This window comes from Rhopalosiphum maidis, chromosome 2 (genome assembly GCF_003676215.2).
Source record: "Rhopalosiphum maidis isolate BTI-1 chromosome 2, ASM367621v3, whole genome shotgun sequence".
NCBI lineage: Eukaryota > Metazoa > Arthropoda > Insecta > Hemiptera > Aphididae > Rhopalosiphum > Rhopalosiphum maidis.
The window spans coordinates 1,367,885-1,387,607 of record NC_040878.1 but is presented as its reverse complement, the minus strand read 5'-3'; the positions used below and the strand labels follow the sequence as shown (position 1 = coordinate 1,387,607).

General features: G+C 26.8%; 1 protein-coding gene across 21 annotated transcripts in view; it reads right to left on the bottom strand.

The window, feature by feature from the left end:
• Positions 1-19,723, bottom strand: part of LOC113554788 (longitudinals lacking protein-like) — a 360,082-nt gene that overhangs the window by 133,539 nt on the left and 206,820 nt on the right. The window contains exon 5 of one of the 21 annotated variants that reach the window (XM_026958773.1): positions 18,401-18,705. The exons of the other annotated variants lie outside the window; for them this stretch is intronic. Within the exon in view, the coding sequence (XP_026814574.1) occupies positions 18,416-18,705 (290 nt within the window). The 3' untranslated portion in view covers positions 18,401-18,415. Of the gene's footprint in view, positions 1-18,400; positions 18,706-19,723 lie in introns of those variants that run through there. 21 annotated transcript variants of the gene reach the window in all.

The window sequence follows — 19,723 nt, the reverse complement described above, 5'->3', positions numbered from 1 at the left end:
TTTCAGTCTATCAAGTAGCTAAGAATAAATACATTTTGATGATAATATATGCTAGGTAAAATGTTGCACACTATCTGTGATGCAATATTTTTCTTAAAATCATAAATATTGACCGAAAAAATTAGAATAGCCAGTTAAATGGTTATTCTATACAAATATCAATAATTAGTCAGAACTGCTAATCTTACTGTAATTTATATGATCAGTTTATTACTATGTTATTAAATGAGTTACAAGAAACTCTAGAGCTGAATAATCTCTTTTAGTGTCCACAAAAGATCGAAACAATAACTAATAATTAAATGAATTGTACTTTGAATTCTTTGCACTATTCCAAACCATTTGAATTTAGAACACATAAATTAGAATCTTTGTTACTTACCCAGTACACAAGTTATTACTATTACATACTTTAGCTATATAATCAAACATTACCTGCCCATGGGCTCCGCGAGGGGAGTGCAAAGGGGTGCACTTGCACCCCCCCGGCTTTACAAAATATTAAATTAAATTTAAAAAATTGAATGGTATTGAAACTATTTTATTTTGCATAATTATCTATATTATATTACGTATTTAACTATTATTATTATTATGTATATAAGCATTATTTAGAAATTAGTGTATACCTATTTGCACGATGCACCCCCCTGATAAAATTCCTGGCGGCGCCTATGTACTTGCCTAAATGTAAATAAAATGGTAACTATTAAATTAGGTGAGTAGAAATAAATAATAACAGAATATAATTAATCAATTAATCATATGACAGATAATCTTCAATAACCTTTGTATAAATATATAGTTCTTCTGTCCATCTATTGCAGGGCCATAGGATCCAGCCCTAAATAACATGGAAAGAGGGGGTTGCAGATAGGTTATAGGCACAAATAAGAGGGTGAAAGTGGCAATCACCACAATCGTCTTTCCTAGTCTAAGGTGATAAAATTAGTAATTACTAAATTACTAATAACGACTTAGTTTTCAATATAAATTATATCAATAAATTTCTTAAGATTAGGTGTTTATACCTTTTTTAATTCCTATGGGTTTCTATAGGATAGTTCACACTTGAATTTAGTTTTAACTCACAAAAATATATGTTTGTATATTTAATCAGATTCCATTGATTACAGATTATACTTAATTAGTAAAAATATGACATATTATGGCAACAAAATAATTATAAATATGACTTTAATGATTTGAAATCATGACTTGTATTCTTAATTCCGGACATATTTTTTATGTAAATACATAAAGACGGATAACAACCTTAATGATATTGGATTTACCTTGGCTTTTAAGCATTCATTGAATCTGTTCCAAATTTTTTAGTATGTACATGAAAAAATATGTATAAAATTATTCATTATAATTGCAGTATTTGCATTGAATATTTTGTCTAAAGTAAAATGGAAAATGATAAAGAGATAGATTACTTTTAATACAAGTAATACAGCTAATATTGTAAATAAACAAAAATCTTAATAGTATAGATAACAATAAATTATCAACATTTAAAATTGTATCAATACATTTGATATATATAATTATTTCTTACATAAATTAAAATTATTTTAACATTTTAAATATCAGGCACTATGTATATATACAAATAAATTGATTGATATAACTTTATTAAGTTAAAGATAAATACTCAAAATCATTAGATAATAATATCATATAGTATTTAAATGAAATAGTTCACACTAGTTTGAAATTATATTTATCCAATTAATAATTATTAATGTCATCATAACTTAATATGACTTGTATTTAAACAATGGAATCAAAAAGGTTTGTAAGCAAGGAAAACATACATCACCTTTTATGTCCATAAAAGTATTTAAACACAGTGAAAACCTTGGTGAAAATAAAATATATATACATTTTTTTTGTACAATCTGTATAAACATTTTTTACAAAAGCACAATGGATGATAATTAGGTAAACAGGGTGTCCCGTAAGAATTTACCCATTGCAATATCTCCTTTAATAAGATTCATAGCGACAAGAACTACAAATATTTCATGTTTTAATTTATTTTAATATTTTGGTAAAAAAGTTAAAAAATATATTTTTTTATTTAATTATTTTCAAAAAAATTGAAGATAACAATTTTGTAGAGTTTATTTTTTAAAAAATATTAACATTTCAATATTTTAATTTCATTAATCTCCTGATTTTTAATATTTTTTCTAGATTCGAAAAAAACTGTGAATTACATTGAAAGCGTTTGCCCGACCGTACGAGCAGATGGGCCACATGTTTGATATATTGATACCACTACACTATTCACAGTTTTTCCCAAAACTAGAAAAAATATTAAAAATTAGGAGATTGATGAAATGAAAATGTTAAAACGTCAATATTTTCAGAAAATGCACTCTACAAAATGCTAACTTCAACTTTTTGAAAATAATTAAATAAAAATATATATTTTTTTAACTTTTTTACTACAACATTAAAATAAATTAAAACATGAAATATTTATAGTTCTTATCTCTGTGAATTTGATTAAAAAACCAGAATTATGATATCTCTATTATTTCTGGAGATATCACAATGGGTAATTCCTCACAGGACAGCCTGTATATATAAAAAATAAAACAAAAGAAAGAAAATAAAATATAAAATTATAATTTATTATTTATATTATTAAATATTTAAATAACTGAGTGATGTTTGATGAATCCTTGAGCATGTCGTTCAAAAAAATGTTCGTCTTTGGTCATAAAGGTTATATTTTACATACATTTTAATTATTTAAAATTATAAAATACTAAATACTTTTTTATATTGTAAATAAATAATTGAAGGAATATAAAAGCAGGATTATTATTCCCAATGATATTATTTTATTTAAAAATGTTATTTATTTATTAGTTATAACCAATGAAAATAACAGTGACATTTTCAAATAGTATTCAAATCGGGTCCACCATATCTAATAGCAAAACCAAACATTTGATAATTATTAGAATGAGTTTCTATTTATAAATCCTTTCCTAAACAATAATATTTATATTTTTTAAATTTCAGAGATGTATATTAGTAAAGGATTTCATTTTTCAATTTATAATTCAGTTATTAAGCATTCAACTTAACTAGGTAAATAAGTAAAAGGCCAAGAGGGAATTGATTTTTTGTAAATACCTTTAAAAATAAAATCATTAATAGGAAAATACTTGTATTTACCTTAAACGTGATATCAATAAAATGTAAAAAGATAATACTTATTATATACAGTTTATTTATATATCTACAATTAAATTGCAAAGGAATTTTTCTTTTCAGTGAGAAATTGTTTTTACCTATGTGTTTGTTATAATGTATTCAATCTAAGTACAAAATATTTATTGTTTAATAATATTTTTTTTGATTGCATTACTAAAAAACTTATAATTAAACATACCTTTACTATTGCTCGATGTGGGATGAAACTTGACAGTTATTATAAAATCCAATCATGCCATAGCAGTTTCCCACTGAAAAAAATAAATTTTATTAGTTGTAAAACTATAGAGTTAAAAATATAGGTGTAAATTAATTAATTAAATTTTATACAACTTTTATGAATTTAAATTAAAAACAATATAAGTTCATGTGATATAAATAATAGCTTAATATGAATAATTTGTATTGAATCAAATAAGTGAAGTATTAAAATAAGCTAATTTATTTGTATTTTAGTATCTACATATTTACCAGCAATAGAGTAATCCAACAAATTTATAAGTTCCATTCTAAATCCAAAAATATCTAGGCATATCTTGTCGTTTCACTGTTATCACTATTATTATATACATAATTAAAAAAAAGAAACAATGATAATGTTAGAAGACTTTTAACAATATTTTATATTTTATAGTTAATGATGTTCATTTTGATTTGTGTGATTATGAAAAAAACTAATTGAAGAAATAAAAATTATAAGATATTATGTTTGAGTTGGTTAATCTATCAAAATGTTTATCATGCAAACAAAATGTATAGTTTCAAATTAATTGTAATCACATAGATTTAATGCTCTGTAACTTTAAAAGTAAATGTAATTTTATTTTATAAATTAATGAGCACAACAATAAAATTAATAGTAAAATTGAAAAAAAAATAGCTGAAAAACAATGAATTTGATGTAACACGATAAATGATGTAAGCATTGTTTACACATTAAGCTGAATAATTAAAATAAAATGCATAAGCTAAACACAGCGGTGAATTAATAATAAAAGAAACGATTATGAACTAAAAATGAATAACTTTGAAATGGATAAAACGGAATTGATCGAAAATCTGTGTAAATTAACTGACTATCATAGTGTCGTCTATCCGACTATCGGCAATGACAACACGCGGGCAAAATAAAAACAATTGATAATGTTATAACTGATAATATTATCATAGGATAGTAACCATACGACCATACATAATATTACATATTATACAATACATAGGTACAATATACATAAAGGTTGTAAATTACGTCACCGAGCACGTATTTTTACTACTTTCCTAATTACTAAATACTAATTTGTTATTAACATTATTAACAATAATAAGAACACTTAATTATTTACATAATAAATATGTTTATAGGCGTCTCCCAATACAGTTACATAACGCCATAGTCCATAATAGTCCTATTCAATGTGTTTACTTGCGACTAGCGAGTAAACTACTCAGTCCTCAGGAAATCAGGACCACATACACTTATAGGTACATTTTTTGATAACACGATTATTCTCATTATAGATAGTTACTGATCTTATTCAAGTAATTCTAAAGCTCCAAATCACTTTTAAGTGATGGTTACTTGATTAAAAACTGGACAATTAATCCACATTACCTTAACATTATATAGGTAGTCGTATACGGACTATCGAATTTCTTCTAACTTACATTGACTACTCCTAGATCGCTATCTCCACCCAAATAAATACCTAGGACTTATTCTCGAAATAAGCGCCAATACTGGGGTCCTCATGTAAAGAATATACGCAAAATGCTTAACCAACGACTTCATCTACTCAGACCACTCAGACCCCAACACCGTCCAAGACTCCATAAAAATAAAACGTATATACAATATACACAGAGATTTACGTTCATTTTGGTACACCGAATAGAGCTTTATACCTCCAGTAGGTAAGCCAGCAAACTGCAAACACTAAAACTATACACGGATTCCTATAAATGTATCAAAGGCAAATAATTTCAGCTCCATGATACATAACAAATAATGAAATAACTCGCTCAACAAAGACCTTTACATTCTAACATTAACCACATTTACTATTCATATTTACAAAATAACTCATTAAGAGTTTACCTAGTAACTACTCAAATCCAAATATAAATAACTTATATGGCTTTATTCTTCAAAAAATACTAGGTAGCCAATCTAGACGCCTGAAAAAGGAACTGGTGTAGGAACCTACTTTCTAAACCCTCCCCTTAAATATCTTATCTAGGGCGCCACAACTGGGCGACTTCCTCACTTACAGCCTGCGTGTATCATATATTCGATATGGAATAGATTACTTAATAAAATAAATTATATGTATAAAGGTACCTTACCTATACCTAAGTATGATGACGGTAATACTTACCTTTTAAAACGGCGTTTACAACTTTGAACTTAGTTCTGATAAATGATAATTAAGATTGTTATCATAAATCATAGATAATTAATAAATTTAGTTAAGTAAATATAGAACTACGAGTACACAGAAGTATATGTATAATCGTATTTTTAACATAAATCATAATATATTATGTACCTATATATTAATAAATAATATAAATATAAACATATATGTAGTAAATGTTATAATATACTTTAATCTACCAATAGTATTTACTATAAGGTATATAAATATATCATGCTACCTATTGGTTAGTGGCTACTCATTATTTTATACCCTAATATGTGGGTATGGTATTATCATACAAGTACTTACACAAAATATACACATAAGTAAGTACATACAATTAAAATATTTATTACATTATAAATTATAAAATATAAAACAAATATTTATAATAGACGTTCAAAATCAATTAAAGAAGTACTTAGGTTCAACTATCTAAGTAGTACCTATTCATATTACATAGATACCTATATAAGTTCAACGTTAAATGCTGATAACTTTGTGTACGCATCCAAGGTGCGTTTTTAGATGCACTTTTTGCCTGAAGAGCTTATTACAAAATGGGCAACTAAACTCGGGCGGAACATTGTCGCAACTCATGGTATGACTCTTCAGATGATGTTTGAGTTTGAATGTACGGGTGCAGTTCTTGCAAATAAATTGTGGCTGTACTCCGCACTCATATTTCAAATGGCTGGCTAATGAATGTTTGTTTTTGTAGCTACGACCGCAATTTTGAGGACATGACCATTTATGGTTGGAAAAGTGACCTAAATTAACACATTTTGTTATCCGTTTACAAAATAGGTTTATTTAATATATATAAGGTACATCGGTATCCAGATAGGTATATAGTTATATTGTTATATTTTATATGGTTAAACATTGTACATGAATTATGAATGTTAAATTGATTTCATAAGTTTCAAAATAAATGCATTAACATTATACACCAGGCACGGATCCAGAACATATTTTCGGGGTGGAGGGAGCAATACCATGTGCATATCGTATTTTATCGCCTGCCAAAAATAGACATCCTAAAATTTACCTTTGTGGCAGAGTCTACGGAGTACGGGGAGAGGGCCATGGCCTCTTACCCTCACCTGGATCCGAGCCTATTATACACATAAAAATAATAAGCACTATGTTGATCAAGTAGGTGTGTACTTATTAGATATGTCGTATAAATACTATAAACGATTCAATAATGGATTGTGGTGAACTGGTGAATTGGCCGCGATATATGGTAATGATAGTCAGTGGCGTACTTAGAATTTTTTAGGGCAGAGGAGGGCACACACTCTAAAATTTTTCCATATACACTACCTACTACCAAAAATAAAAATAAAATAAACCAAATATTTAATGTTTTTAATGGGAATAATGTATTTATATTTTCAGTCAGTCATTAAGTTAATATATAATATGTACATAATAATACATAGTAATTTAATAATAAAAACGGACGTTTTAGTCCAAACAATATTATAAGTGTATAAAAACAGCAGTAACAATTTTATAAAATTATTTTGACCAATCAGTGAATTGTAATTTTGTTGGTGCTTTTTGTGACATATTGTAGTATGCTTTTATGTATACGAATAAATATTTATCTTTAATTAAAAAATAGTAAATATGGCCAATGAGGGAAGGCATAGCCCCTGTGGCCTCCATGGATACGCCACTGATGATAATAGAATTATATTATTTTAGCTTATTATATCTACACGAAGGTATCATGCATTTCTGTATGTATGAATACATTAGATTTTTTTTTATTATTATTGATGATAAAGGCTTCAACAGCTAGGTCATTAGCCTGCGGTTGTGGTTACATTATTAATGGATAATTAGTTATAATTTTAATTACATGATTATAAGAAAAGTGGTTTATACAATATTATACATTATTATATATTTACATTGTGAAGTTTATCTTAACTTTAGAGTTTTGTGTCGATGCCGATGGATTTGAAGAAACTATGAATCAAGTGAGTGTTGTGTTCTCCTAATGCTTAATCCATCGATGAAGGTTGGTTGAGGATGATTCTTGCGTTGACAAATAGTGGGCAATTTAAGACTATGTGTTTGATTCTGAGCAATTCGTTGCATTGGCTACACAGAGGTTGTTTTTCATGTTTTATTATATGTATGTGGGTGAGGCTGGTATGGCCGATTCTTACTCTTGTGTTGATGATTTCCGAACGTCTAGAGGCATTGAGCAGGGTATACCATTTGGTAATTTTCTTTTTAATTGATTTTAATTTGTTTGTTATTGGTATTTCATCCCAAGATGTTTGTCACATCTTGATAGTGTGTGTAATAATGCTTTTTTTTATGTCTTGGTATGGTAGAGTAGTAAAGTTGAGGATGAGGTCGAGGTGATTGCCTCATTTTCTAGAATATCCAATTTTTCATTGCCTAGGATGCCTGTATGTGAGGGAACCCACATAAATTCATTTGCTTTATGTGTCGAGGTGATAATATTCTGGATTTTATAAATTATCTCATTAGAGGGGTTAGATGTTTCAATGACTAGGAGGGCGCTTAGGGAGTCACTAATTATTAAAATTTTATTTGCGACTAATGAAATTCCAAAAAATAATACTTCTTTAATAGTTTGGGTTTCCGCTATGAAGATGCTGGCTTCAGGGAGGAGTTTGAAGAGTTTTGAGGTATGGCTTGTGTAGTAAGCGAATCCTACTCCGACACTGGTTTTGGAAGCATCGGTGTAGATGTGACTAAAGTCCCGTAATCTAGACTGGATACATTGTATTATGTTGGTAGGTGGTTGGTACTTTACTCCTATTTTACCGTTGTGCGGATAGCCGCACAATAAAACATAATATACATAGTATATTATGTTATAATATACATAGTATATTATGTTATAATATATAGTATTATGTTATATTAATAACTTTATGAACACATCCCAAATGCGTTTTCATATCCCATTTTTGCCTGAAGAGCTTATTACAAATTGGGCAACTAAACTCAGGTGGAACGTTATTGCAACTCATTGTATGTTTCTTCAGATGATGTTTAAGTTTGAATGAACGGTTACAGTTTTTGCAAATAAATTGTGGCTTTACTCCGCACTCGTATTTCAAATGGTTGGCTAATGAATGTTTGTGCTTGTAGCTACGACCACAATAATGTGGACATGACCAATTGTGATTGGAAAACTGACCTAAAATAATACATTAATAAGTCATTATCAATTTACAATAAATAAATATTATAAATACATATACCCATAGATTCCCTTTAACACTTTTAAGCATTATTAGGTTCGAATATTATTTTTCTGGGTGTTTTATACTTTTATGGAATTAGTAATTTATTATTGATATATTAATATTGTAATAGGAATACTAAAAGTTTTGCTTATTATAATATGGATAGCCGGAAAGAATAGTATTAACTTAACATAAATTCCCATAAACGCCATAGTAGGTATTTTATAATACTATAAAATTTCATTGACTAGAATATTTTAATGATTAAAGTATTTACATGTATAGATTTATTATGGAAATATTATTCAAGGGGAAAAGGGTAAAATCCTCCTTCACTATTATATATTACATACGTTAGGTAAAAATATTAATTATATAATAAAGTTTCTCAGAAAAAAAATAATAATCTAATTTACATCGCTGGGTTGTGGGTATATCAATGAAGAGTTGTTGTTTATTTTTCGTGATAATACGTTTATGAATATTATATCATTTTTGTTAATTTCGGAATAAAAGCATAATAGCTAAATTATATATACTATAGTACCTACATATATTATATGTTAAAAAGAATCTCTTAAATTTATGGTTGTAAAATGATTAATTTAGAATAAGCAATAATAGAATAGATGTCTTTTATTCGTATCTATAATGCATAAGGACAGTGCTTAGTGAACTAGTTTTCATAGTAATAATATTACTATAAGGGTAAGATCTACTTATGAATTTAAAATTTGAACAGATAAATCTTAGATCACTTACGAAATATTATACTATATTATTTTATTATAATTGTATATAATCTAAGAGGTGAATACAATAAAATAGATTATGCATATACTGGATTGAGTTCAGGCGCGGATACAAGGGGAGGGCTAAGCCCCTCCCTTAAACCTTAGGTACCTACTTAAAATATTTCAAAACTTAAACCTAATGCCTACGCTTTTATGTGCTTGAAGTAATTTTTTTTATTTATTCTCCCCTCCTTGTTTAATTTTTAGATCCCCACCTGAGTGAGTAAATTGCTTTCCAAAAATAATTCCAATCAGTAAAATAATTTTAAGTTATGAACTACAATATTAAGGTTACGGTATTTGTTAAAATTCATTAATTGAATTTGTCAGGTGTACTTAACCGGCTTGAAATAACTTGTGTATCAACAGCCACGGTTTCCATTAAAATGTATTTCGTTTACCTACGTAATCCAATGAACTACTAAGCGTATAAGTATTTTTTTTCTGATGAGAAGCTAATAACAATTTTCTAAAATGAAATACTATTGGAGAGTGTTGTTTCGCTAAATACATTTTCGTGAAGGAATTTAAAATTGCGGTGGAGGGATTGATTCTGACCTTTTAATTTCCACTCCGTCTATCTTTGCATTGGACAAGATAAAGAAATAAATCTTTAAAAGTGATAGATGGTTTCAAATTTCAATTTTTTTAGGCATTTAAAGACGTTATGCACTATTAAAAATTAACAAATTTATAATAATAAATGATAATATTTTTATAAATAGTTTTATTGATTACAATCATACAAATATCAGAGTAAAAAAAAGTTGAATACAATATAATAATAATATTAAAAAATGAAAGCCGTTGACCGTTTATATTTACTAGGTCAATTTAAATAATTTTTAACTACTTCAGGTGGTTAGGTCGTTAGGTGTAATTATAATTAATACTTAACTAAATACGTAAGTACCTACAGAACTATAAAAATATATCAACAATCGTATTTATAAAATCACAAAAAAAATACCAATAAAAAAGTATTATAACTTCAAATTAATAATTTGTTTATATTTTATAGTGACGATATATCTATGCTAAATAAAATATTCATCATAATGTTATAAACTATTAAGAAAGTATAGTTAAAATTCACAAAAATAAATTGTATTATATCTGTTTGTACCTATCGTCTTACATTCTACATATATGTTTAGATCTAAGTTCTTGTAATAAGTTCTTCACTCTATACATTATAAAATGTTGCAACTTTGTGTACGCATCGCATATATACATAATTTCAGATTCCATTTTCTTAGAAAAACTTAGCAGCGTTCTCATGGGGGGGAATGGAGCAATCACCCTTCTCGTGGACTTTTTCCCTTAGAATTTTCGTAATTATATATAAACATATATATATATACATATAATGTGGGAAGTTGTCCCTTTATAAAAGGGTTTAGGGACGCCACTGCAAATTAGGCGACTAAATTTCGGCGGGTTAACCTAACCTAAATGTTATCACAATTCATTGTATTTCTTCAGATGATATTTAAGTTTGGATGTACAGGTGCAGTTCTTACAAATGATTTGTATCTTTGCTCTACAATCGTATTTTAAACGGTTGGATAATGAATGTTTGTGTTTAAAGCTATGACCGCAATTTTTTGGACATATCCATTTGTGATTGAAAATTTTACTTAAATTAACACATTTTATATACTATATACAATTATTCGTTTAATAAATAGATTATAGGTATATAATATTGTATATTGTATATTTATAAATATCTCAACAAAGAATTTTTGGCCATAAATTATTGTAATGAGTTACTATAGAAGTTAAATTAACTTTATATAGGTAGTTAGGTAATAACAGGATTAATTTAAATCAAGAAATATACCATGGAGTATTTACCTTTTATTTATATTTATGCAGGTTTAAAGCAAAACCGTCGGAGATGATTCTATAGGATATACATATAGGTATCCTATATACTATTATGTAAGATTTACTTAAGAATTTAAGATTTTAATTGATATATTTATATAAATATGAACTTAATAAAAGCAGGACTTGTAGGAGTAAGTAAATTGAGTTATAAAAAAAATTTCTAATTATAATATAGATACTGCATAAATTGCTGCTTGGGTATTTTCATAGAATAACTACGTAAATTGCATCCCAGTATAATTTATGTATTTTCCAATTTTCAACTCGACAATATGATTTAAAGATAAGTTTAATGTCCTCCGATGTTAGATTGTGGTATTTATTGAAGTTCACTAATTGCTTTTGTCAGGAGAACTTAATCTTGAAATAATTTCTAGACCTGCAGCTGCTAAACGTATCTTGTGTGGTACCGCAAAAAAAACCCCATATGAGATTTTGTATAAGATTTTGCAAATTAATCTAAATATTAGTATTATGTCATTGTGTATAATACTATAATAAAATTTATGACATACGTACAATTTTTATGTCCCCACAAATAATGTTAAATTTGGATGCAATGATAAATGATTGTGTATACCTACGAAAAAACGATTCGCAGCACGGTGCCACGATCTGTCTGTCATATCGATCAGATTTATAATAATTACAGACATTTACCGTGATTGATAATATTGACTAGATATTTTTTTTAAATTATTATATTATTTTATATGTATTACTATTACATACTTATTGTATTTATATTTTTATATTTTTAAATTCATATATTTTTATTTATTTATATATTATTGATATTTCAAACAAATTTACTATAATTATTTTTTCGGGGACTAAGTTTCCGGGGTTATTTATTAGACAAATCATCTTGTGTAAGTACCCATTTCGTCAGTGTCCTATAATAATGAACAGTCTCATAGTTACATAAATATAGTCACAGCGTACTAGTGTAGTAGTGCATACAGATGTTTTGTTTTTTAAGAAACTCACACGTGTTTGTGACAATGAGACGCAAGACTTGTGATTTTCTAGTGTATGTGTGCATCCAGAGATAAGGGACGGCCCAACGAGGGTCTCTGCCTCCAGGATAAACCTAAGTGCTTAGAAATGCAGAAGCCTTTGATGGTGAAATAACATTAGTAACATCTCCCTAAACTGGATCCAGCAAGCGACAACTGGACTTCTTTTTTAATAAGCTAAAATGGTGTTGTATTTATTTGGATTCACGTGTTCAGAGAGTTTTTTATTTTTGTCACCTTATTACTGTCCTTACTACATCACTGCATAACATTAACATACATACTCGTACAGCTGCGAGTCAGGTAAGGTGCATAATAATAATATACTTTATATTAGTATTAATAGTATTATAATGTATACATTTTATTTTGTAAACGGTGTACTTAATGATATTATTATTATTGTTTATTAAACGCCATAATTGCAATTTTACATAGTATACAAATATAGTAATAAGGTGTAGGTGTGATATAGCAGGAGTGGCCAATTTGCGGCTCGCGAGCCACATGTGGCTCTCGTCATCGTCAAATGCGGCTCGCGTCTTATTTATAAAATTAAAATTTACTTATTATTATTTTAATTTTGGCTCTTCATATCATTATATTTAGATATGTGGCCCGCGAAACCATTCATGTTGGCCATCCCTGTTATATAGATACAATAAACTAGAAAATAAAAATAATTAAATACAAAAATAATTTAGATAGTAATAATTCAGAGTATACATATAATATAGTTATGTTATATTTAAGTAGTAATAGCATATTCTCGAGTGTACAAGAGCCCCCAGAAAATCAAGAGGAAGGTAATTTTGTAAATTAGATTAATATCTGTCTGCAGGTGGTTTTATTCTCCTACACTTTTAAGTGCATGGAAGAACCCTGCCGGTCTTGATCCATTATTCCACTCTACTTTTACTTATTTAGTATTTTAATTTTATATTTCTTTCTTTCTATTTTTACGTTATTACAAAACATTTAGATTTCAATGCAATTTATGCATTATTTATAACATTATATAAATGCCTATAGCTAATATATTAAGTCTATAATTGCATAGTATATAGCCATATAGGTACATATAATAATGTACAATTGTTCTGTTGTAGGTATAAAATTAGTACACAATATATTCAAGATAGGTTTATGCAATTAAAATATTTATTAATTTATTTTATATTATAAATCATTAATTATTAAGATGTAACAAATGTTTACAAAGTATGTTATCTCTACACTAAGACCTATGTCTTGCATATATGAACTACACTCTAATTAGGTTCTAGTGATAATAGGTCCGTCATTCACCACTCCTATATCTAATTACATTATATTATATTAACGGCTTTATGTACGCATCCCAAATGCAATTTCAAATTCCACTTTTCTCTGAAAAGCCTGTTACAAAATTGACAACTAAATTCGGGTGGAATGTTATCACAACTCATCGTATGTTTCTTTAGATGATGTTTGCGTTTGAATGTACGAGCGCAATTTTTGCAAATGAATTGTGGCTGTACTCCGCACTCGTATTTCAAATGTTTGGATAATGTATGTTTATGTTTGTAACTACGACCGCAATTGTGTGGACATGGCCATTCGTGATTGAAAAACTGACCTAAATTAACATATTATGCAATTATTTGTTAAAAAACAGATATAAAATTATTATATGTATATATTAATGTTTATAAGTATATCAACAGTGAATTTATTAAAATTAATTATTTCAATGATGTATGATGAACTATAATAGTTACTAGTTAGTGACTATAAAAGTTAAAAAGAAGCTTGATTATACACATGGGTTATAGTTATTGCCTTATTGGTTAATGGTTATATAGTACAATTATTAATTTAAAATAAGCAAGAGATCATTGGATAATTTTTATTTATAGTTATGGCTTATGCAAGTAGAGTTCCAGAAGCTCATACATTTTTTTTATATCAATGTTAGTCAATCTTGTTCCATTAAAATTCAAGATTTTTTTAAATCATTGTAAATTGTAGTACTTATCTATAAAAATAATTTTATCGATTACAATCGTATAAAAATATCGTAACAAAAGATAAACCCAAAACAACTTAATAATAATTTAAAAATAAATGCTATTGGTTATATGTTTATTGGACAATCTAAGTATTAGGTAATTGGTAAATGTTATCTGCTCATATCTAGGACCTAGTTTTTGACCTAGACATGTTTTGCACTACTTTCTATATATATATATAGGTTCTTTTAGTTATAGGTAGGTAGCACGATTAAAGATATACTTTAATAACTAATAAGATATATCACTTTTAAAAGATATATCTTTAATCGTGATGCACGTGGCTGTATTCCGCATAAATTGTACTTCAAAATATGTTTTGATACCTAATGTTTATTTTATTGTGTTTGTAACTATGGCCGTTGAATATGAATATACTATATATATATTTATATATATACATAACCATTCGTAATTGGAAAACTGGCCTAAATTGACTAAATTAACAAGTCATTAAGTATTATTCACTTACAATGTAGGTGCCTACCTAACCTAACCTATATCATACTTAATAAGTAAGTACTTATGTACTTATATCAATTATCAATAGTGAACACATTGATATAAATTAAATATATTTTGTAAAGGTAATTTTTGTAATTTTCAGGATAAATGCATTATAGGTAGATAATGGTAGATACCTATAAAAAATACTTATAAAAAATATAATTTAATAACCTAGATATTTTAATATTAGTTAAAATACAACAGTTAGGTTGTTTGGTATTATGAGTTAGTACTGTTAGTAGAAAAATGTTTAATTTAAAATTAATGATAGGTATACAAGTAATAAAATAAGTACCTATTTAAGTTTTTCGATAATTGTTATAGCCGTTTGTAGATATTGTAGATTTATAAATACCTAATATTCAAGTTTAAGTGTATGCTACACAATACACAGTTGTTATCTTCAAATATTCTGATATTCATAAAAGTAATATTATTAAAAAAAAATTTTTTTATTATTAAAGATAAATTTACAATCTGTAGTTCTATACAATATATAAAATAAGTAACTATATGATAAATAATAAAAATATAATTGACATAATTAACACGATTGGAGGAAGAGGCCCATTAGAAAAACCCTTATAGAAATATAAAATTTATTTAAGCTACATATTTCGGGTATTAATTACAATTTCTGAAGAAGATAACTTGCTGTGGCTATTGTAAATTTGGCACAGCAAATTTGTAAATACGACAATATAAAGTTGGTCATATGCCAATTGCCTAAACATATAAGCCAATGGTTATTAAAAATGTAACAAAAAATAATTATAACATAAAATTATTGTCAGATAAGTAAATTAATAGTTACTTACAGTAAAACCTCTAAATACCAGACACCCTCGATCGCTGAAATTTTGTCCACTATTTAGAGAAATAAAAATTTAAAAAAATGATTTATTAATTTAAAGTTATTTATACATATAGGTATATAATAAATTTAATTTATTTTTATGTATTTTTAAAAATTTGGAGATAAAAAGATTAAAAAAAATTGATAATATAAAAATCAGTTACTTTAGATAATTTCGTATCTTGACGCGAAGTCATTTCGTGTGTTAATGCATTTTCTATTTCACAAATTTCAATAAAAAAGATTAAAATTAAAATTTAAAATTTCATAAAAATATCCGTTATTTAGTGTGTTCGGTATTTAGAGGTTTTCCTATTGGCGAAATTACCAATAGAAAAGTAGTGAAAATGTCCGTTATTTAGAGGTTCCGTTAAGGGAGATTTCACTGTATATATATATTTTAATCTTTAACTACAAGATTAATAGTTAGTATTGAATTAACATTATATTAAATAATTATAAATTTCAATTTTTCAATTGAATATCTCTAATATTTCTCTATAAGAAAGCAATTTATATTATGATAATAATATTAGACCAACTCTATATAGTTATGACCTATTTGCATGAATATGTGGATGAAGGTTGCAGGTACCAGATAAAAAAAAAATAGACGAGCCGTTCTTTTAAGAATTTTAATAATAAGTATTCATATTATGTTACCTATTACAGTATTATGGTATAGGTACATAAGATATAAATTTTATTGATACTTTTTCAAAGTTAAGTACATAAAACTTTATGTTGAGATAACATATGACACTTTAACAAATGCAATTGTGAAAACTTTATTAAACAAATATTGCACTGAAATTTTGGTTCATCGCTTGCACATTCATACATTAAATGTGTGAACAAACTTTTGTTATTTTCATATATGTTGTTACATTTTGGACAGTAAATCTTAACTATGCCTGAAAAATAAATTAAGTTTTTAAAAAAATCGATATTAAATAGTTTTTATTGGTGGTAAGTACCTAAGTATATTTTATAATGATCTTATTAATTATAATTAGCTATAGATATATTTTTAAATCTACAAGCTGGTGTATATAATGGCATGCATAATCTTTGAATTACGACTAGATCATTTGTATGACATTTTGACTGTCATAAATTGCTAATCCCACGCTATTTTTCACATATTTACTAAACTGTTGATACCTAATATAACGGACTCCTCTCAAATCTTTTACTACATACTTATACTAAGTTTAACACATAAATTTTTACTTATGAATGCAAATATTATTGCTATAACCACACGAGATAATTCACATGGGCATGACCAGTGTGGATTACCAATCTAAAAAATACAAATTTTTTTATCCATTTATTATTAAATAGATCAATGTTTCCCAACCTTTTTATAATGGTGACCAACAAATTCACATTTTGTTGGGTATGTGACCCCCAAAAATTGTCCAGGTTTTTTTCCATATTTTTATCAATATAATTTGTTAATATAAATTTGCCTAATTAATTTACAAACACCACAAGTCGCGACTCATCTAAAATATTTCGAGATCCAATTTTGGGCCACAACATATAGGTTGAGAAAAACTGATGTAAATAAATTTAAATTTGTTCTACATTTATTTAATTATTTTTATTTTGCGCAGATTATATTGTAGATTAGTAGTGGTACTGACAAAAAAATTAAAAAACATGAAGTATATCTATCGATCTTATATTTTTCATTTGTTAATAAAATAATAGTTCAAGCATCAAACAAGTTTTAATATTTAAAATAAAATAAAAAGTTAAATGTAGTACTGAGTCTATTGGCCACTATTCGCATAATGAAAGCTTGCTAGTGAGGCGGTGATCATGTAGAGATTTTTCTATGTAATCAGTTATATTTTATAAGATTAATGTTGTATACATATATACATAGGCGCAAATAGGGGAGGGGGGCTTGGGTGGGCTAAGCCCACCCAGTTGTATATGTTAGCAACATTAGTGGTGTAGGTAGCCCCCACGGGTTGCTGATATCAATTTAATCTACCCAGAAATAGAGCTCTAGTTGCGCCTATGCATGTATATAAATATATAATATGTATTATGTACGATGAACAATTATTAAGTACAATAATAATTATTGAGGTATTATATATTCTAAAAGCTTATTTTTGTTGGTTTGTTGGTAGTACACTATGAACTTAAGTGAATAATGACATGTTAATAAAGAATAAAACAATGTCTCAGCAATGTGAGTATGTGACGGTCTTATATTAACGGTCATCCTTTTCCCAAAAATAAAATAAATGTGTACAACTATAAAAATGATAATTATAATTTTGTAAAATAACATTATATGTATAAATGTTAATCTTAGTTTGTTTTATCATATTAAAGATTAAAAATATATAGATAAAACAAATAACAATTTAATCAATAGTGGTCCAATTTAAGCAGTGACGAGGGTTTCCTTGGATTTCATCTGGTGAACGGTTATGCACAGATACTAAATGTATCTTTAATGTTTGTTTTCGTGTGAAACATTTCTTGCAGTATTGACATTGGAACTTTGGTTGTACGCCACATTCACTGGTCATGTGGCGGGTCATATGCTGCTTATTCTTATAACTTCGACCACACATATTTAAACAAAAAAAACGGACTTTTGATTCAGAATTATTTGTACTCATTAAAATAGTCTTTTGACGTGATGCAATACCTAGAAAAACAAAATTTATTTTTAAAAAGTTCATATTATATAAATTATACTTATGTGAGTAGAATTAATTTAATTAAATGAAATAGGTACAATAAATATAATTTTAAAATCACTAATTTGTAATTTAAAGTGCTATGAAAGGAACATATGCATATAAATTATTAATTAGTGATGAATATGTTATTTCGTTAATTATTGTATACATTTAAAATTTTTATGTACATATATTATTTAGAATACAACTATAAGTAATGGCCTAATGATGTACCACTAGGCACAAGTCATTATATGCATATACAATCCAAAACTGTAGCAATAAGTGTAGCATACAGAAAATATGAGCATGAAATAAGAAGAACCAAGCAAGAAGCTATGCATTATACATTTTGTTAAAATTTATAGTTTATAATTATGACTATATATAATATAAATTATTCATATTTTGTCAAAATAACTGTATAATATTTTATACATTATTATTATTATAATCAAATTAGTCAAACAAATATTTACATAAAGTAAAATATTTAAATATAGGTAGTAGGTACCTATTTTTATTTAGTATTTAATACATTCATCAACACAAGCAATGTAATGCATCTCATATATACTGCAATTTTATCCAATATTATATTATTTAATGGGGATTTCTATTATTCATAAAGTAGGTACTATTATTCCAGAGTAACCAGAAAGCTCACTTTTCTAGCATTACATGGGGAGTATAGATTTGTTATACCTGTTGGTCTATCAGTATCAAGATTTATAGATAATATTATATTATAATATAATATATTGTCTATAAACCTTGTATCAGTATAACCGGTTTCTTTAACGCAAAAGTTGTTTTACAACATAGATCTATTAATTTAGTTGATAGGTCTATGGTTTACTACTCCTATTCTCCAATCTGAACGGTCGATTGCCTTTACTTATAAGTATTAACTCTTGCATCACATTTAATTTGTCTTATATAAGAGTTTCAAGGACATCCTGCAGTTCTCTCCCCGTCAATCAT